This window comes from Ceratotherium simum, chromosome 7, assembly GCF_057802395.1.
Source record: "Ceratotherium simum simum isolate JZ-2026a chromosome 7, ASM5780239v1, whole genome shotgun sequence".
NCBI lineage: Eukaryota > Metazoa > Chordata > Mammalia > Perissodactyla > Rhinocerotidae > Ceratotherium > Ceratotherium simum.
Window position 1 is genome coordinate 1,487,755 of NC_141906.1, and position 21,628 is coordinate 1,509,382.

Sequence of the window (21,628 nt, forward strand, 5' to 3'; positions counted from 1 at the left end):
GGCTGACTGGGACCTAAAACAAAACAGAGTCAAGCAGCTGTGCCAGGACCGAGGTGCCGTCACGTACTCTGTTCTCAGGAAAAACACGACTTGCACCTGAAACTGAGTGTTCCTTCCTGATGGATGGCCAGAAGATTCTGATATAGCTGATTTTAGAACCTCCGAAGCTATAGGGGAACCAATGAATGAGAGGGCTCTTGAAACAATCCCTGTGGTCTGTGGGGTTTTTGCCTTTGTAAGCTCTTCCCTCCCATGCCCTCCCTGGAGTGTACTTCTGATTTGTTCTGCAGGCTGCGCTGTGTCTCCCCTGTTTGCAATAAAGCTTTTCTAACTAAATTCTTATATACCAGATATTTTTGTTGACAATCTCAATACTACTCCTCTAGCTTAAATACCAGGTAGGGTGACCAACTGTCCCCGTTTGCCCAAGACTGAGGGAGTTCTTGGAATGTGTGACTTTCAGTGCCAAAGCCAGACCAGTCCCGAGCAAAATGGATGAGTTAGTCACCTAGTCCCTGGTCTGCTGCGAAGCCTGACCAACTTTATTCCAGCCACACTAAGCTTGCCCTCCAGGAATTCTTTGTGCATTTAAAGTTAATACACATCCATAGTTCTAAGCAGTTTATTTAACATATATTCTCTCTTTATTAGGGGATAGTTGGCAAGTTTCCTGAGAGTAGGAGACACATCTCTTTAATTTTTCTATTTCCTAATACTTAGCAGAATGCTAGTGTTTAATAAATGAATCTAAAAACTTAAAAATTTTACTTACATTGTTTCAAGCATTACACAAGCTTTCTTCTTTAGTTTAATTAAGTAAAGCAATTAATCCTGATGGTTATTAATGTGGGTTTTATTTTAGGGCAGGTTTGGGTTCAATTTCCCACCCTGTCCAATTTGCCTATTATGTGAGCTTGGGCAAGTTAATTCGCCTTTCTGAGCCACAATTTCTTAAATCTGTAAAATGGGGATAAAAATAGCACCCATTTCCAAGGGATATTGTAAGGATTAAACAAAATAATGGCTAAGTGCACACAACTAATTATTATGTGGTAGTTGTTAATAAGTGATTACAAGACAATTCACTGTATTATTTCATGCATTATTTCTTTCAGGGGGTGTACGTCATCCCAGGCAAAAGCAGTTATTAAAAGTACTGAAGATTATTTGCAGCCTCAGTTTGGCCCCAACAGACTTTTACATTCAGCAGCAGTATCAGAAGGGTCAGGACTTCAAGATTGCTCCACACATCAAACAGTGTCAGATCACAGCCAGGATGAAACATCAGACCTAGATAGCTACAAATCAAACAGTAAAAACAATTCTTGTTTTGTATCAGCATCCAAGAGAAACAGACCTGTCAGTGCTCCAGTGGGTCAACTGAGGTAATCAAAGCTCTTCTCTGTTCTTTCTCACCGACAGTTGAAGCTCTTTCCTGTGGGCAGAATTTATAAGGATTCAATTGATTCAATTCAAACGTAACACATCTCTAGGGTTTTATTCTGGTTTTGTTTTGTTTATTTATTTTCTTTGAAACCACTAGAGTAGAATGTTACTAATTACGTGGAAAACATGAGATACACTTCAACTGGGAAAATCTGAAATTCTGAGAAGAATATTTGAAGCAGAATCAGGCTAGACCATGAAATATCTTTGCTTACTGGATATGTGTTTAAAAATAGAAATACTTTTGTTATTTAACCAATATTTCGAAAGAAAATCTAATTGAAATGAACTTATTATAAAACCATTTTGTGTATATGTTTTCACATCAAGATTGTTATCATAAACTGTTGACCTAAGAGTTTATGGATAGAAGAAAATGTTGGTAAAAACAGAAATCAAACCGAGAAACTGATACTCCCATTATTTTCATATGTTTGAATAGGTGGATATATTGTGATTTTAGTTCACCTAAAGTTTTTGCTTTAACATGTTTACTTTGCTCCTGTGGCCTTGAGAATGAGCAGGGTCAGTCAGAGCTCCCAGGTAAGAAATGGACACATTAGTCTTTTACCAGGAACCTTTGCAGAAAAAATCATAAGGTTCGAAACTGGTTTTGACTGAAGGCAAAACTGAGAAATCTTCTTGTACCACTCCCAAACAATCTGAAATGAAAGCAATTGCCACTAACTTTAGAATAAAAATTTAGTTATAATCTATTTGAATTTCAAATCTTTTTTAAAAATCAAAGAACTTTGATAAACATGAAAACTAAAGGGAAAATCTTAGCCATTTACTATTTCATGATGTTAAAACCATATTACTATTTTTAGCTCTCTATCAGAACATAGCATTTATATATATATGTATATGTAATTTAAAAAATTGAGTGTTGTGATGTTTTATAAGTAAAATGATAAAAATGAGTTATTCTGAGATATATATTTTAAATATATGAACAGTTTAGGCAAACTTATCCTATATTAATTTTTTAAAAATATTTAAGTAGATATGGACAATCTTATCCCGTAAAAAGCTTTTTTGAGGAATACTTAGGAACAATCATTAGGACTTATATCAGTAAAATATATCCAGAATAATATTTATTTAAATCTTTTTGCTAATTAACATGCACCCATTTTTTGTGTTTTTTCTTCAGAGTTGCAGAGTTCTCTTCTTTAAAATTTCAGTCGGCCCAAAATTGGCATGGATTATCTCAAAGACACAAACTTCAACCCAGAGTGATTCAAGTAACAGCTTACAAAAATGGATCTAGAACAGTCTTTGCCAAAGTTACTGTACCAACCATCACCTTGGTAACTAGTGTTCAGAAGTTTTCAGTGCTTTGTTTCTTCTCTTATTCTCTTTATAATATAAAAAATGAGAAAGAGGACATTTATTGTGTTAAAATTATCTTTTTAGTAGTCTGCATCTGTAAATTGCTTATATATACATAGATCTCATAGGCATTTCCTTCCTTTCCTTTTTTATCAATATATAAATATTATATTTAATTAAACAGATACAATGACTTTTATCTTGTAGAGTTATTAAACTGACAGAACATTTAAGGACTAAAATTAGACAATCATTAGATTTTCTCAGTGCTGTGATTTACCTTTTATTTATGTATTTTCAACTGCTAGAAAATAACCATATTGGTGGAATTACTTGAGTTACTTAGGTTGGCAAGTGACTCAGTGGGTTTCTGTTCTGATGGTTAGCACCTTTTGTTTGGTGGAAATATGTTGCTCTGCCGTGGATCACTGTCTCTTACCTCTTGGTGTTTCCAGCTGCTGGAGGAGTGCACGCAGAAGCTGAAGCTGCGCGTGGCCGCGCGACGAGTGTTCTTGGCAGACGGCTCTGAAGCCCTCAAGCCTGAAGACATACCCCGTGATGCCGACGTTTATGTTTCAGCGGGCGAGCCGTTTTCAGATCCATTCAAAAAAATTAAAGGTAAAAAGGAAAAAAAAATACCCTACCCCCACACACAGTAAGTTGCTTAAGGGGTGCAATTGAAAAATGATTTTCATCCTGTCTTTTTTGCATGGTTTAACAAAACTAATGTTTACGCATTTACAGCTCAGTAAGAGGATAATGTGCTTAATGAAAGAAAAATCCACTGACAGCCACGTTTATTGCCCTTCATTAGCATTGATGCTTAATTTAATATAGATCTGAATAGACATTAGGGAGCCTGCAGGAGGTTAAATGGTGAAAATATAATAAATTAAATCAGAGATTATTGAATTCACTGTTTAGTTTCTGTGACACCCAACAGACATAATTCATTAGGCTTATTCTCTCAGAAAATAGTTCAAAGTTTCAAGTATCATTTATTCATTTACACTCTTAGTCTTTTTTTCAGATGGCATTGACATAATTATGAAAATGTGGCCAGTAATGAACATATAATTTTTATATATATGTGTGATTTTCCTAATAAAATTTTTCATGAGGTTAAATGCTGCAGCTTGACTTTTTTTTAACTTGAAATGTGTATATGTATATTTTTTATATATACATAATATTAATTATATATGCAAAATATAAATAAATATATTTTAGACATATTTTCAGGTAAGGTCTTTTTAAAAAGTGTATTGTTTCTAACATTTCAGAAATGTGGAGATTTTTTAAAATAAAAAAACCAAACATTTTTCTTTCTTCAGTGGGAAAGAATGCATTTTAAGAGAAAATAAAAGTACCACTATCTAAGAATATTCCTCCAACCGTGTCATACCCGACGTCTGTTACCAAGTGCTGTGTATGGTGATCACATCTAAGTGACATAAGGACTCTGCCATACAGATTCAGTGTGTCTGACTGCTGGACTCCCCTATGCCTTTATACTTTATTAGAAGTATTTTCCTCTGCAGCTGCTATAAGGCTGGTGAACCAAAGGCAAGTCTAGGCAGTAGTTGCATAAGCAGAAGAAAGGTAATTCTGGAGTTCATTACAAATGAGGTGATGAAAACTCTTCCTCTGTTAACGTTATTATATAAAATGATACTAGGCTTTCTATCTCCGATAATACTTGATCACCAGGAAATAAATAATTTCTTGAATTCCATAGAAAGTTTTAGGTAATTTGGTCTTTGTAAAGCAACTTGTTGCTACATACTCAGTAAAAATTACCTGTGCAATATTGTAGACCCATATAGTTTTCAAATTTTGCTTTAACTTTAAAATATTTTGTATTCATTGAATCATCTGTTTGCATAAAAGCATGAGTGTTTGTGGGTAAATATTTCTGTGACTTTTTTATTTTCAGATATATATGTAATAAATGCTGCCTTAAGATTCTTAATTATTTTTATTAATAAGAAATACTTGCCTTTTATTTGATAATGGTATTATAGAGGAGATATATAAAAATTATTTATAGCTAAGCTTCTTAGAAAATCTCCTGGACGTGTATGCCCAAAATTACGTTACACACATGACTAAGCTTGGTGGATGATTTTTAAATGTACAAACTAATTTCCCCCTACTTTTTGTTTTCTCTTTTATCCTTTTTAAAGCCAAGCCCAGAACAAAAAACTTCTCTGCTTTGTCTGCATATCTTTGGCTGTATTTCACTATGACATGCACTGCTGTTCTCTTAGCACCAAAATGTTGGCACACACTCCTGAAAATTTCACACCATCTCTTGCTGGATCAGCAAGCTTAACCCACCAAAATCTGGTGTTGTGCAATGGTTTTTGACTGATAATCAATCTTTATGCTGCTCGACAGTTGTTGCTGGGACACGGAGTAGAGCAGGTGGCAGATGTGCCTTGTCTGTTGAGAAAAGAAATTGTAGGTGAGCTTGGACACAGACTAGCATATCACATGTCCATTAAAAAGGCTTAGGATAAGTATAATGGAGAGAAAGCCGCTCGTCTAAGTTAAACCCATAGATAAGCCTGTAAGCCTGAAAACTGATACTTGGCTTCTTTCAAAACATTAAGAATATAAATGTGAATAAATATTATATATATGTATATATATGGTAATCTTTAACTTGATTTAGATAATTTGAGAGGAGTGTGGGGAGATTTCAGATATATATATATATATATATATATGTATATCTATGTATCACCCACATATTCACATATACTTTTTGAAATCAGGTTAAAATTACCTGGTAACCAATAATTTGCCAACTTGTTGTCATGAGTGTACCATAAAAATCAAACATGTATGAATAGCTCTGCAGATGGTAGATAAATTTAGAGTAAGGAGGCATTCTCAGAAGGTGGAAAATTGAACATTCTAAAGGTAAAAAGGTAAATTGGGTTTTACTGTTGTATCTTTCTAAATGAGCATGAATATTTTATATACAACTAACCAACAGGCATTAGAGTCAGGAACTGGTCATTATTTTCATATACTGATTTTCATTCATTCAGCGAACATTCACTGAGAGCCTACTATGTGCCAGGTACTGGGCCAGATCAGAGACAGGTGAAAAAAGGGGCTCATAGTCTGATTTCTTTTTTATCGTTATTCTTTCATCTCTGATTTCAAATCCAATTTAATTCAATTCAATCCAAATTTAAACCAATAAATATTTATTAAGTATCTACTATGTGTGTAGTCTTGACATAGGGATAGAAGTCCTGGTCTTTAAGGAGCTTAAATTGGGTCAATAAATTATATGTAAATCCTTCAAACTGAGAACACTGTTCAACAATGTAAATCCAATGGGTCCTCCAAAGGAAAGTTTACTTTATTTTTGGCACAGGAAGGCCAAATAAGTCTATGTATATTTTGGCAATTATATTTCCATACTTCACTCTTTTCTTATTCTTTGGAAAAGCAGTATACATAGTGAAAATTGCCTTAGAAGTATTTCCAGATTTACTAAGATAGAAAAAGACCCACAGAACATCTCTGATTTTTTAACTACTTTACTACCCCTTTGGAGAGTCACTGTTGACAACCAGTGGCAGTGGATTTAATAGAAAGCCAGAGAGCTATTCATCACATACCTCAAAACACAAAGCTTTCATATAGAGGTCAGGCCAAGGTCAAGACTGACATGAAGCATTCCCTGTTGAAATGCAATGTTAGAATAATTCATACATTTTGAAGTTGAATGCCTAAGCAGAAAGATTAATTGTGTATGGGAAAAATAGAAATATTTTTTATAAAGACTGTTGATGAAGATCAACTGTCTTACTAGGTCTTTTAATTCTGGCATTTGAAGATTCTGAAATTTATTAATGATTCTGCTAGAATTGTGAAGATGTAATTAATGAATTGTTTGAAAAGGCATTTTTGAAAAGTTTTCAGATTCATGGGCATGCAGTTTAGGTTTTATTCACAATTTCCTGAATCTTCTGCTTAATGGTGGCAGAGTAAAAATTCTTATATTACATTCCTGAGGTTTGTAAGAGTTCGGCTCCTTTGTAACTGCTAGGAGCTGTAGGCAATGCAAACCTGGCGTAAGAACTGGCTCGTGCCCTGCAGTTGCTTAAATGTCTTAAAGAAGATGAGGAAAAAAAGCTGTTTGGACCTAATTCATTAGGTTCAAGTTCCATTGTATGGAGTTCTGATTGTCCTAAAATTGTTTTAGTTTTATATTTCCTTTCTTTCCTATATATCATATTCTGTTATTTGGCTTTCGGAGTTATCATTTACAGTGATTCATTTCAGTCCATAGTTTTGTTAACCAGAAGTGAAATCCAAGTACTATGAATAAGATTTTACATCTTTCATATACTGTATTGTGAAGATGTAGTCACAGAAAAAATTCATGAAGAGTTCTTGATACTACACCTAAGATCTAAATTTAAACCTAGAGATTTTCTGCTAACTGCCACGTGATCCACAAAATGAAGTAATTTGCTGTGACAGCTTGTGATTGACAAGAATATGTGTGAGCACATTTAAAATAGGCCATCTTTTCATGTAGAAGTAAATGTCAGTGAAATGGTGGATTCTCATCATTTTAATTATTGATGATTTGGAAATATTTCAATTCCATGACACACAAGACACATTCTAAATAGCAGCATAACACTTTTTCTCATATCTGCGTCAATAATGAAATGTTCTGTCATATTTTGTTTTTCAAAAAATGCATTAGTTTAATGAACCTGGTTTCATGCATTATATTCTTTTCCATTATATGTCTCCTGAATTTGTTGATTTTTAAATGGTTGTGTTAAAAGCACAAGTTCGAAGAAGTGACCCGCTACCCACATCATATCACACTTTGCTATCCTTGCTGCTGGATCTCAAGGCAACGCTGCAGTGCTGCTTACACCAATGGCTGCTTTAGTCCTGCTAAAGCTAATACTGGGACTCGTGATGCTCACCTGTAGGGTGACCATTACTTAATTCAGGTAGCAGGAGTTAGGATGGGCTTTTCCAAATTCCCTGTTATCATAGTTTTGAATAGTATATGTATTGGGAGAGATTATTTGTCAGTCCATCTTATCTTGCACTTAGATGCATGTACTCAAAAGCAGGAAAATGACATATATAGAGAAAAAACTCACTTTCTTCTGAGCACATGATTCTTTTATCTATTCTACAAGTGAGGGTAAAACTATAGGCATATATTTTATGTATTTCCCTATTCCAAAAGTTTTAAACCTATAAATGAGTGTGTAGAGTGTCCTTACTGTATAAATAGGTGTGAATCTGAAAACAATTGCAAGAGATGGACCCCGCAAAAAATGTCGTTAGCTAACAAGAAAATCTAGAGCATGTGTGTGGCAGCAGCTCCTTGTACCATCAATATCAAATCATTGAGAAACATCTAAATTCTTCACATATTCATGAGTTGTTGAATTATATATGTACACAGAGGCTACACTTGTTTACTAAAGATGACTGCAAACCTATAACTGTCCTGATAATTTGAGTACTTTCTGCATGTCATTCACTTAGTTATGTGCTTTCAGTGTATTATATTTACTCTTCACAACCCCTGAGTTAGTGCTACAAGTCTATAATTCCTTATATGCAATTCCAAAATCCAAAATTGCAGAAAATTCCAAACAATTTTTTCATAACTCATTTGGTAGCAGAACCTTATTTAGTATAACTAATCCATTGTTTTGTTGAAAAAGAATTAATGTCTTTGATTATGGGCTGCTACCCTAGACCTTGCTGGGCATGTTACATAATATATGATATATACACCATTAGGATATATGTGCCATATGAACTTTTTTGAAATCCAAAAGTTTCTATTTACCGAATCACATCTGACCTTAAGGGTTTGGATAAGGTCTTTCTGTCACAGCTGCAAAGAAATCTGATAAATTTTAATTCTCATTAGGATATTAACTCGAAAGGGTTATAAATATTGTCTTTCTCACCTCAAGTTGTTTGCTCCATGGGTAAGGGTGGACAGAGAGAATATCTCCCTGACTGGAGCTAAGAGAGCGTGTGGGAGGTAAAGAAAAGTTAAAGAGAGACCATGCGTTCATTCAGTCATTCCCTCGACTAATATTTATTGGGTCCGCACGATGTTCCAGGCATGGGTGTGGGCCGTTAAGGATCTGGTGTGAACAGGGCAGTGTGCCTGGAACTCAGGTTCTAGTGAGGTGGGAGGAGCGGCAGACAATAAACCTACAGAGAACTAAATGAGGCATTACTGATGGTGGGAAGTGTTACACAGGAGATAAAAAGGGTGATATCATAAGAGTGATGATGTCAGGGAAGCAAGAGGAAGGAATTTGGAAAGTGAAGCGGTCATTCGCAGTAACTTTTAAATCAAATCTTTTAGGCAACTGTCTGCCTGCCCTACCTGTTCCCTTGTACATTCTACAGTTACTCAGTCAGAGGGGTTTGCCTCTCAACCGTTTTCGAAGCTTTCAGACATCTGTTAGGAGAGACAACAACATTTTTCTACTTTCATCACTGCCAGGGGAACAAACTGCAGTGTGAACCTGGGCAAGTCACTTCACCTCTCTAGGCCTCCGTTTTCTCGCCTGTAAATCGAGCCTAATAGTGTACACCTCATCGCGTTATTAGAAGGAGTGAATAAGGTGATGTATGGAGAAGCCTGCCATATATAATAGGTGTCTACAACATTGGATTTCCACCAGCTTTTCATACAAGCTGTCACAAGTACCAAAGTATTTGCTGGGTCCGAGCTTAAAATACCTACAAGCAGGGGCCAGCCCGGTGGCATAGTGGTTAATTTTGCAAGCTCTGCTTTGGGGGCTGGGGGTTCACAGGTTCGGATCCTGGGTGTAGACCTACACACGGCTCATCAAGCCGTGCTGTGGTGGCATCCCATATACAAAGTAGAGGAAGTGTGGTACAGATGTTAGGTCAGGGACAATCTTCCTCATCTAAAAAAAAAAAAAAATACATACAACCAAATTAAAATGCCTGCCGAGCACTTGTGTAAACTGCATGATATGGGAATCTGAATAACAGCCTTTGAACTCTCACTATATTGTGCTTTTTGCCTTGAGAATTTTTTCTGAAGTGTAAATCACAATCAAGTCCTTTTGTAAAAGGAGCCTAGAGTGGCCTTGCTCTGCTCTATTCCAAGAGTCATATTTAAAAATATGTTTATGACCCAAGGCTAGCCATAACTTAAGCTGCCATAACTTATCTCAAGAAAGTTCATAGAAAAGTTGAGGGAAAGGGTGACATTTTGATTGGCACAATAGATGGAATGTTTGTGATTTCAATCAGATTTAAATTGAAGACATACTTCAAATGATATGTCAGACTAGTGTTACTGAGTTAAAATCTAATGACAACCACTGTCATTATTAGTTAAATATAGCCATCATGCCTATAGCGATAAATGATGACACTTAAGAACATGCAGAAACAAAGAACGCAAGTATTTAGAGAAAAGGGAGTGACCAGAAACTCAGTTGCACACAGGAATGTGACCTGGATTTAATCTATTTACCAAACATAGAAGCAATTGTATTTTGAGCAGATGATATAATTGAATATAGCAGTATGTTTTCTTACTGTCAGAGCATTTGTATTTTATAAACTTATCTTGCACCCATGAAACGATGTGCTTGTTCATATTTAATGTCATTATCTATACCTACTTGACAGCGCACTAGCGTGTTTTCAAGTTTATTGCCCAACTACAAGAGAATGAATTTTTACAAATAAGAAGATTTTTAATAAGCTCATGGATTTGAAGTTCAAATTTGCTACTTTTATTCTGGTGACAGAAGAAGGCAGTATTGCCTTGGTATTTGCAAAATGGAAAATCACAATGTGGGGAGCACCAGATTTATTTAATTTTATGACGGGCACTGGCTTTTTTGAAATAGACTGAGGAAATGTAATGATATTGTAGATGGACCTTCTAAAGCAGGCTAGAAAGTGCTTTATCTTTTTCATGTTTGGTTATAAACCAAACCATGAAAATAAAACAGGGTGTGGATTCTTCAAAATCAAATATAACGTATGGTTGGGGCATAACATTCTCTGAGTGCTGCCGGAGAGTAAGTGTGTGAATAGTCAAGGGCACCTGGCAATCCCCCAGCACCTGGGGTCTGGCCTTTGGCAGAAGTGTTTTCCAAGATTACGTTAAGCTTTAGAACTTCACTAGAGTGCAGCCCCTACTCCATCCTTCCTCAGAGGGCTCTTAACTTTCTGGAGAAAAGTGCCTGAGGAGAGGAAGACTGGGATAGGGCTGACTGCTTTGGAACCCATTCGGTGTAGCTAGCAAGTGTAAAGGAAGGATGAGGTGACAAGGCGAGATTAGGACCCCTTCTTTGATAGTTGGGTGTGTAGAGACAGAGACTTTGCTGAGAGTACTGTCAACAAGGTAGAGATTCAAGAACTCTCCAACGGGGACTCCAAGGTTCCTGCTGTTGAGATTCATGCACAGGTAGGCAATGTATGTGGTCCTACTCTCTGGGAAGCTCCCACTGCATTCTCAGTGTCCCCTTTTATAATTGTAAGGTTTATAACTACTGGTGAAATAAATGTCTGTCGTCCCCTCTAGACCAGGTTCGCTTAGGGCAGAAACCATGGCTGCCTTATTCACCATCATTTTCCAGCACAGGGCCTGGCACTTAATAGATGCTCGATAAATGTTCAGTGGTTGAATGAAGGACCAAATGAAATAGATGCCTTGGTGAAACATCCATGTCCCAAGGAAGCGGCAGTGAGGGAGAGGGAAAGACCTCAGTAGAGCAGGCTGCTTGGCTGCAAACAGTGAGTGGACATTTAGGAGGAGTCTATGAAAAATCCCCTACCTCAAATTCATATGCAGATTTGTGAATGTTCCCGTTTGGCAGGGAGCCAGAGTAAGCCAGCCCAAGAATAATTACAGTGCAGAGAGGCTGATGGTTATGCTAATGATTGTCTGAGACCAGACAATGGTCAGAAGTGGAGTGCTGAGATAAATGATTCTCCCAGGAACCTATCCGTCCTCTCAGGAATGCCCTTTCTTACCCATTCTCTTCCCTCAATATTTTTTTTTAGTCATGGTGGTGGTGGTGGTAGTGGAGGCTCTCTTCTTCATTGAACGCTTCCCTTTATATTTCTCACAGCACCTTGCACTCAGTAGGTGCTTATTAACTATTATTGAAAGTAAGGACATAAGAAAGAGGAGCTGGTGTGACCTCTGGGAAGGTTCGGGGCCACCGCTCACTGTTGTGCACAGCTCAGGGCCTGTAGGGCTAGACTCCATCTTTTCCAGTTCCACCAAGGGGGGTGCTGTTTTCTAATTCCCACAAAAGTACCAGATAGCCTCATCCCTGAGATGTGGGGTTTTGAGATGAGAAAGTCAAGGCAAGACAGAGGTGTAGAAGGCAGTTGTGAGCTATGGCTAGTATGTTTTCCTAGAAGTTCAAAGTGGATTTAGACGGCCCTAAGTTTCTTGTTTTAGTGCTCGGCCTGGCTCCCTGCCCCACATACCTGACAGTCCCCTCCCCATTTGATTACCCCTCATTCCACCCACTCCCACCTCTGGGGTTAGTGCTCTTCCTCCTCAAGGCTAAAACCTAATTGGGTCTTTGCTGAGCATCCTCAGGTTCTCTGTGCTGGTGTGGAAGAATCAGATTCTACATTTCGTCTCACCTCTGGATGTAATAATGCTTACCCTGGCCGTCAGCCCTCAACCATATTCTTCATATGAAGGTGTATGTCCCTGGAACTGTGATGTACAGAAGAATCACCTGCTGTTGGTAACCATGAGGTAACCCCCTGGTTCTCCAGGGGGTCTTGTGTGGGAGGTTCGTGGCCCACTTTTTGAGACATGGTGTCCATTTCCTTACTTGTCTCAATGGCTTTGTTTCATGGGGAAATAGATTTTGCCTTAATGTAAGGAAGATTTTTCTAGTAGTTGCCCCTGTCCAAAAGATGGAATGCCCTGCTTTGAGAGGTGTGAGTCTTCTCAGCATCGTGCACAAGGCTCTGATCTGGCTACTCCCTGCCTTCCTTGCTCCATCTCTGGCCGCTCTGTGTTCCGTCTCCTCCCAGTGCTCCGTCATATTGTCACATGACTCTGGGCATTCACCTATATCATTTCCTCTACCTGGATTATGTTCTCCTTCTTTTGCCCACTCCATGTATCCTGCAAGTCCTACCTCATGTCCTGCCTCCTCTGGGGAGGCTTTCTTTGGCCACCGCAAACTGTGGCAGGTGCCCCTACTCCATGCTCCCCCAATGCCCTGTGCACACCTCTGCCCTAGCAGCTGCCATATTATGTGTTGTTTTCCTTCCTTGTCTTCCCAAATAGACCGAGAACTCTTTGAGGTCCTCCCTGTGCAGCATCTCTAGCAGGGAACATGTGGTAGGCACTCACGGCATGCTTGTTGAATGAATAATTGAGTAAATGAAATGGGTTGTTAGAGTCAATAATTTTTAAAGTTTCTTTCAACCCCAAGGTTTTACAGTTCTGAAGCTAATGCACAGTAATGCACTAAGCCTATGACTTTTTTGCTTCTTCCTACTCTGAGCTGTCCTCCATGATACATATGCTGGTTTCTGAGTAAATTCAATGAGGGACATGATTATGAAAAAACTAAGTAATCATGAATATAAAAATGTAATATTTTCTAAAATACAGAGAAAACATAAGTCAAGTTAATATCTACTTAATGAAATAATAGTCATGCTCTGATATGACATGTTTGATAAATATTCTACCAATATTTATCGAGCATCCACTATGTGACACTCACTATTTCAGGCATAGTCTATGCAGCAGAGAACAAATGCTCACATTGAAAATGTATGATCACCTTTTATTATTTTGTTGAACATCCAACAAGCACACTTGTTTCCAATGTACCAGATGCTAGAGGCACATAGATGAAAACACATTCCATGCCCTTGAAATGCTCAGTCTAACAGAGACATGCATACAAAAACAGATAAGTTCAGTAAAATGAGGGGCACAAAGGTGAAGCTGTGAAGCCTGAAGAGGGATCGATCAAAGAAAGCTTCCTTGAGGGGGTGGCACTGAGTTGAGAAAGAGGGGAGATGATCCAGTAAAGAGGGAGGGAAAAGGCGTGATCAAAGATCGGAGTTAGAAAAGAGCATGGTGTGTGCCAATAGCTCATTCACCGGCCCCTGCGCCTCGGCAGAGGGGCATTGTCTCAAATTCCTCTACTGCATCGGTTCTCAACTGGGCGTAACTTTCACCCTTGGGGAACATTTGGCAATGTGTGGAGACGTTTTTGGTTGTTCCAACTGGGAAGGTGCTACTGGTATCTAGTGGTTAGGCCGAGGGTGCTGCTAAACGTTCCACAATGCACGGCCAGCCCCTACCACAAAGAACAAAGAAATGTCGGTACTTGCGAGCTTGAGAAACCTTGTTTGACTGCATCAGACTGTCCTGATTGACAACAGACACAAAGATTTGTAAACAGAGTCACAGTAATTTTCATTAGGACATTTTGACCAAAATATAGGCACTAAGGGCAGCTGCTTTTGAGGTGGTGCTAAAGTGAGACTCTGGTGGAATGTGGGGAAGTGTTAAGAAGCAAGGGAAATCCAGTCGTTTTAAATTAGGGGAATTTTGTTATTTTCTTGACACTTGTCATGGGTAAGAAAGCAGGCTCTAGAATCATCCAGCTGAGTCTGATCTCTGATCCACTCAATGGATGTATGAGGCAGAGGTAGTTGCGTAATTTCTCCAGGTCTCGTTTCCTCATCTGTAAAATGGAGATGATAATATTACCTACTTCCTAAGGTTGTGAAGATAAAACGATTTAATGTACAGAAAGCACTTAGAACACTGCTTTCTGTGTGTAAGTTCTTGATGGTAATCGTGAGGATATCACCAATATTTACTGTGTCATATTTGCACATAGGTGTTTTATCTGTAGAAATTCCTTTCACCCATACAACAAATGAGAGAATGGCTATTATTGTTCCCATTTTACAGATAAGAAAACTAAGGCAATGAGATTGGCTGATTTTCCAAGGTTGCAGAGTTAGTAAGAGGCAAAGTTGAGAAACAGATCCGGGGAGTTTGGCCTTGGTGCCTGTGCTCTTAACCCTCCACTCTAGTGCCTCTCTAGTAATTACGAATACCTTTAGTCATCGTTAGTATTATTCGTTAGGCTACTTGACAGATTGGTTTAAAAATCTTAAGCTTTATATATTTTCTATAGGCTTTCCGTGTTTATCAAAATTAACAGAGGTCTGGAAAGTGGGGGTATCTTTAAAAAACTAATTTATGTTACAAATGATATTTTCAAATTGACATTATTATGTGGTTTTTCTAGATCCATCTAGAGTTCTTTCAGAAAAACTATTTGGGGGGCTAGTCCGGTAGCATAGTTGTTAAGTTTGGCATGCTCCACTTCAGTGGCCTGGGTTGGCAGGTTTGGATCCCAGGCATGGACCTACATACTGCTCATCAAGCCATGCTGTGGTGGCAACCCACATACAAAATAAAGGAAGATTGGCACAGATGTTAGCTCAGGGACAATCTTCCTCACGCAAAAAAAGAAAAAAGAAAAAAGAAAAACTATTTGGAACTTCAGAAATGTGATCCCTTTTTATTTTAGACTGCATATTTTTTAAGTGAGAAAAGTGGCTTTAGATGTTCTCAGGTAATGGAATTATGAATATATTCTTTTTATTGGAATAAAAGGTAGCTTTATTCCTTAATTCATTCAGCACTTATTGACCACCTACTCCATGCACCAGGTAAGCATTGTGTGTTCAGGCAAGTAAGTTCACAACGATAGCACAGTAGGGTAAGTTCAGTGGTAGATGTTTTCACAAAGAGCAGAAAGCAGAGTGTCCAAGCTGGAAAAGGCTTCCTCAGAGAGGTGACCCCCAACTGAGTCTTGAGGAATATGTGAGAATTTACCTTAAGTGTACTTTGAGCTCATTCCAGTCTACTCCACTCCTTCTAGACTTTCATTTGCTAAGAAGTTCTCCTTGGCAGGTTTTCTTCTTTTCCTGAAGAAATTCTTTGCCACTGTGGTCATCCATGATCATCAAGGTGGTAGATCGCTCATACATAAATTCATACTGGGGAGAGCTAGGGAAAAAAGATGGTAGGTACATACACACAGGCAATAAAGTTTATTTTGCATCGTTGGCATGTTATGGAAAGTTACATAAAATTGAATTTCTATCAACTGAACATTTGTATGCACAGGAAGAGTTAACATCTAGTAACTAGACCATGCGTAGTGAACTTGTCTATATCCTGGAGCAAAGAAGAAATACAGGCTTGATTCCTACCTTCTAAAAGTTTAAGTGTTGAAGCAGAAAAAGGATATATGCTTATAAAACATTTCCATAATAATTCCTGATAGTTTATGCTCTTTCCTTAGCACCTAGCACAACGCCTGGCATGTGGTAGATTCTCAAACATTATTGAGTGAATGAATGTATTGGAGGGTGGTACAGGCTGCAGATCTTCTAAGGATTTAGAGAGATGACAGGTCATTTTGGGCTGGAGCAATAAGGGAAGATCTTAAACTAGATCTTGAGAAGGACTTGAGTGAATAGGTGAAGGATGAGGTTAAAAATGAATTTGTTATCCTCAAGGATGATGAACAGATTGGCTTAGGCAGAATAGTGCTTTAGTCTAGGGTAAGATAAAATCAGGATTGTTTGGTAATGCCAAGATTGTTGGCAAACTCTTCTGTTAAACATAAGTTTAGGGGAAGGGACTGTGTCTTCTCATATTCCTTGTGCAGGGTCTGGCACGTAGGATGGGCTTGGTAAGGATTTGTTGGCTGCCTGACAGACAGACTGGCTGACTGAGTGGTGGAAAATTTCAAAAGCTACCTCCAATAATGTTCTCTTCAGGCCATGATGTTTTAGGCAAATGTAGCTATAACTGGAGTATGGACTGTCAGATGTCATGGAGGAGGATCAAATGCAGTTTGGAAGCTCCTGCAGATGATAGGAGGCTGAGAGAGAAATGGGCAAGTGGGTCTAGCTGGGGATGGAAATGAATGATGCTTTTAAGTGTTACTGTGAAGAAAAAATAGCTGAGAGTTAGGTTTCTCTTCTTTGTCTCAGGTCAGGTTCCCCAGAAGCAGGGGACTTAGTACAAGGGACTAAGTGAGGGAACACTCTCAGGCAAAGCCTGTCAAGGCTTGAGGGAAGCAGCACAGAGCCCAGGAAGAAGCTCGGCCATGCCCTGTGTTCAGCTGAAGTCTAGCCAGTCTGGGGTGGGAAACACACCAGAGTTGCTCCTCCTGGGGCAAGGGGGCTGGCCCTTGTGTCCCCGAGTCAGTCAGTGGCTGTGGGCTGTCCCCAGGCAGGAGGGAAGAGATCCTCACCTCACAGGATTTCCTGGCTAGGTGGCTGATTCCTTTTAGCCAATGGCGTTTCTCAGCAGAAGGGTCAGCTGTGAGGTGTTAGCAACCAGGACCTACAGCAGCTGGAGTGTGGGTGCACCAGTCAGGTAAAAGGAATCTAGGGTGGCGCCACCAGTGTTGTCTACACTCCGCTATAGTTTATTCTTCATATAGCACCCTGCTGAGAACCTTCCAATGGCTTCCCTCACATCCAGAGTAGAATCCAAACCCTTTGTCCTGGCTTACACAATATGGCCCCTTTCTGCCTCTGTGGCTTTCTCCATACACATTCTCTCTCTATCCAAACCTTCTTTTTCTTTCTCACACATGCCAAGCCCCTTCTCACCTCAGAGACTTGCGTGTGATTTTCACTCTGCCCTGAATGCTCTGCCCCCCAGACTTTCATGACTGACCTCTCATCCAGCAGGCCTCTCTGCTCAGATGCCACCTCCTCAGAGAGGCCTTCCACCTTCTGTTTCTCCCCAGGAGACTGTGATCTGCACAAGCTGTTCTGTCCTGTTCATAGCTGTCACCTGGTGCCTTGAGGAGTGGACACCCGTAAATGTCACTCAGTGAGTAAGCAGTTGGTTGGAGAGAGATGAATAGGGGGGACGGGTTCGAAATCTCCCTGAGATAGTGGGTAGCTGTGAAAAGGCGGGAGCACTGCCAGAAATGGGAAATGGGAAGGGTGTGTCAGCCTGTGGAGAAAGAGAGGAAGTTGTGCCTCAGACGTTGAATTTGAGGTAACGCCAGAAGATAGGTGGCAGAGCCAGAACAGCAGAGTGATTAGGAGCATGGTTTCTAGAACTAAATTCATGTCACAGAACCACCACCTACCAGCTGCAAGATCCTGGGCAAGTTATTTAACTTCTCTGTTCCTCAGTTTCCTCACCTGTAAATGAGGATCATGATATTATCTACCTCTTAAAGTGTTGAGAACACTGAATGAGTTAATACCTGTAAATGTTATAAAGTAGTGTCTGGCTAATAGTAAGCATTAGTTTTAGTGGGATTTTAGGAGTTCTGCACGGAGGCTGGGGCTCGGGCGAGCCGAGTGAAGCCCCAGAAGACACAACTTGGAGGCGCTCTGAGGGTTGTGCCCTTGCACCGCCTAAGCACGCTCCCTCCAGTTTTGCGTTCCTGGCCCTTCACTGGCCTCACCCTAATCCTGGACCTGGTCCAAGTGACGAAGGGGAAAGCCTCTGTTGGTCAGAGTCTCTAAGTCTGAGCCCTGCAGCGCGCCCCCGCAGCCTGGGTGGTAGTCGGTTCTCGCTGTGGCTGATCTCTGGGTCTGCCCGCTGTCCTTTGGTTGCTTCTCCGTCTTTGCCATCACTTACATAAGCAATTCCCTGGGTCAGTCCCTCTGCTCACACACCTGGGCGGATTCTGTGTCTCTGGTTGGACTCGAGCTCTGCTCTAGAGCTCCTTAATAAGCAGAGAACTTTGGGACGTAGGGAAGAAGCCAACATTCATGGAGTGACTTCACTGTGTTAGGTGCTTTTACCTGTAAGACGTTTAGTCCTCATCAGGTGGTGGAGTGCTGCCCACTGCACACTTCGTAGATGAGAATCCAGAGAGGCAGGGAGGCATAACTCACCTAGGGTCACCAAGTAGCAGAGCTGAGATTCAAACCTTGTTTGAAGGTTTATACCCTTTCCACTATGCAAAGCATCTGAGCGGGGAGTGCCCAGATGGTAGGTAAACTCCTATCAAACCACAAGAATTTATTAACTTTTTTTTTCCCAGCAAAAGATGGTTTTTTATTTTCAGGGAGGTACTAACCATGTGTCTTCCTCCTCCTCCATTATTTATTTATAGTGGTGAAATTCACATAACATAAAATCAATCATTTTAAAGCAAACAATTCAGTGCCATTTAGCACATTCACAATGTTGTACAACCACCGCTTCTATCCAGTTCCAAAACATTTCATCATTTCAGAGTAAACCCCCTACCAATTCAGTTTTTCCCCATCGCCCCTCCTCCCAGCCCCTGGCAACCATCAGTCTTCATTCTCTTTCTGTGGATTTACCTATTCTGGATATTTCATATAAATGGAATTATACAACATGTTGCCTTTTATGTCTGGCTTCTTTCACTTAGCATAATGTTTTGAGGTTCATCTACATAGTAGCATGTATCAGTACTTCATTCCTTTTATTGCTGAATAAGATTCCATTGTATGTATATATGACAATTTGTTTATGTGTTTATACATTGGTGGGCATTTGGTTTCCACCTTTTGGCTATTGTGAATTGTGCTGCTATGAACAAGTGTGTACATCTATTTATTTGAGTACTTATTGAGTAATTCTTTGGGGCATACATGAGGTCATTAACTTCTATCTTATTTTCTAATTCCTATCAATTTCAGATTTACAAAGTGACAAAATACAGTAACTAATTTCTGTAAAAATATTTTTCTTTTCTTAAAGGTTTACTCATATCTATAATCTTCTAGTTTTAATTTATTCTGCAAGTTTTGATCCTATTTCTGCCCACTGTATATATGTGTGTGCGTGTATGTGTGTGTGAGTGTGTGCCTGAGAGAGAGAGAGAGAGAGAAGTGTTTTTGCTTTTTTGAGCTTTTAATGTAGCCATTCTGGGACTTGAAGGTTTTTTACAACCACTGGCTCAAGTTTCGTATCAATACTAGCAGATTTTATGTAAAGTACCATTTCTAGGTCAAAGAGGCCATGCTTCTTTCAAGGTAAGTGCTAGTAGAGAAGGGTTATTTGGAAATTTGGGCAAATTTTCAGGTATATGCAAATAAAATTTTATTCCTCTCATTAGGACAAATAAACAGCAGATGAGGGAGGGATCCTTGTATTTTTATAATTTATATGAAAAGAAAATATAATCTAAAATAAATTGAAGGCAGAAATAAAATAACTCGGTGCAAATTATTTATTTATGAAATGAAACCTCTTGAAAAGAGAGGAATGCTGACAGCAACTTAGTATGCAGTATACTAGACCCCTGTTCTTACCCTTACATTTTCAAAATCATACATAGTAATTTAGTTGCATTCCCATTAATATTAGTGGGAGTTTTGAAACACAAATTCCTGCACACACCTTTGAAAATGTATAGGTCAAAGTAAATTGTTAATAAAAAACTGGTTTTCATTCTTAGTGAAGTAGTTTAGTGAAGTAGAATCTCTCACCGAAGATGTCCTAGAAGGCACCTTCATTCTAGTCACAAGAGAAGAATTATGTATAAGGTTACTACTTGGAGGTCATAATCTTTAAAGCAACATGGATAATAAATCATATTTTTAAAAATAGTGTTTTTCTAACACTAAAGAACACGAAAGTTCAGGACTCATGTTGTTTCATAGTAAGCAAAGGACCCTGGACTCTTTCAATGGACTCTTTAAGCCCAGTGCTTCTGATCAGTGATAGAGGCATGCTAAGGTGAATTTTAATTAGGACTAAATTGTGGTATTACTCTTTCATACCCTGAACATCTGTTCCCTTCAGAAATGATGATTTATGCAGGCTATCAGAGCAGACAGCTTGCTATAGCTTATGTCACGGTTAGTGGGAAGCTGGTGGTAGCATTTCAGAAAACCAGCATCTAAATGGAGACTGGCCAGTGTATAGGATATAGGTAATAGGGGGAGGGGAAGCGTGATGTGTCCATTTTTAATTTTGAAGCCAAATATTGACTTGACTTAAAAAAAATTCTCTTCTAGACCATCTGTTGTTAATGAAGAAAGTAACTTGGACAATGAATGGGTTGATGCTTCCTACTGATGTCAAAAGACAGAAAACCAAGCCTGTTCTTTCTATTAGGATGAAGAAACTTAGTGAGAAGACCTCAGTCCTAATTCTGTTCTTTAAGAATGGGATGGGGCAAGATGGGCGTGTGATTACAGTGGGAAAGGAAACAATGAAAAAGGTAATTTTGTGTTACATGTTGAAGTATAGATGAAATGTCAAAGTTTTTATGGCTTTTGAAATGTGTTGTTTTTCTCCTTCTAGATGTCAATGTCAACTAATAAACTGAAATATTAATAAGGCATTTTATAGAAAGCAAAAATTCAGCTGTTTAGAAGTATGCTTATTGTAATAACAATACAAATTACCTTAGTAAAGCAGCCAAATTTCAGGAAATTATTTGGCTAACATAGTTGGCCATTTACCTAGGTAAAAGTTATGTACACTTGGCGAAACATTCTAGTTGGTTACAATATTTTATAAGATGTTTAGATGGAAGCCAGTCTAACCTAGCTTCAAACCTCAAATCTGCCCCTTTTCACCTAGAATAGCAGTAAGACCTACATGCACCTTTGCTCCTCGAAAGAATAAGTGAAGTCCAAAATAACTAAGATTCACTTTAAAAATATCCATGTACATTTTTAAAAGCAAATCTGGATGAGCCTAACAAAAATCATGTAACAATCAAGCAAACTTTAAAAAACACATTTTAAAGTATTACTTGTCATTTAAATGCATGTT

At 38.8% G+C, this 21,628-nt stretch overlaps 1 protein-coding gene across 1 annotated transcript in view; it reads left to right on the forward strand.

Moving 5' to 3' along the window:
- DCDC1 (doublecortin domain containing 1) overlaps positions 1-21,628 on the forward strand; it is a 392,270-nt gene that overhangs the window by 15,126 nt on the left and 355,516 nt on the right. The window contains exons 2-5 of the mRNA XM_087433962.1: positions 1,116-1,385; positions 2,603-2,759; positions 3,237-3,399; positions 20,863-21,068. Of these exons, the coding sequence (XP_087290088.1) occupies positions 1,116-1,385; positions 2,603-2,759; positions 3,237-3,399; positions 20,863-21,068 (796 nt within the window). The remainder of the gene's footprint in view (positions 1-1,115; positions 1,386-2,602; positions 2,760-3,236; positions 3,400-20,862; positions 21,069-21,628) is intronic.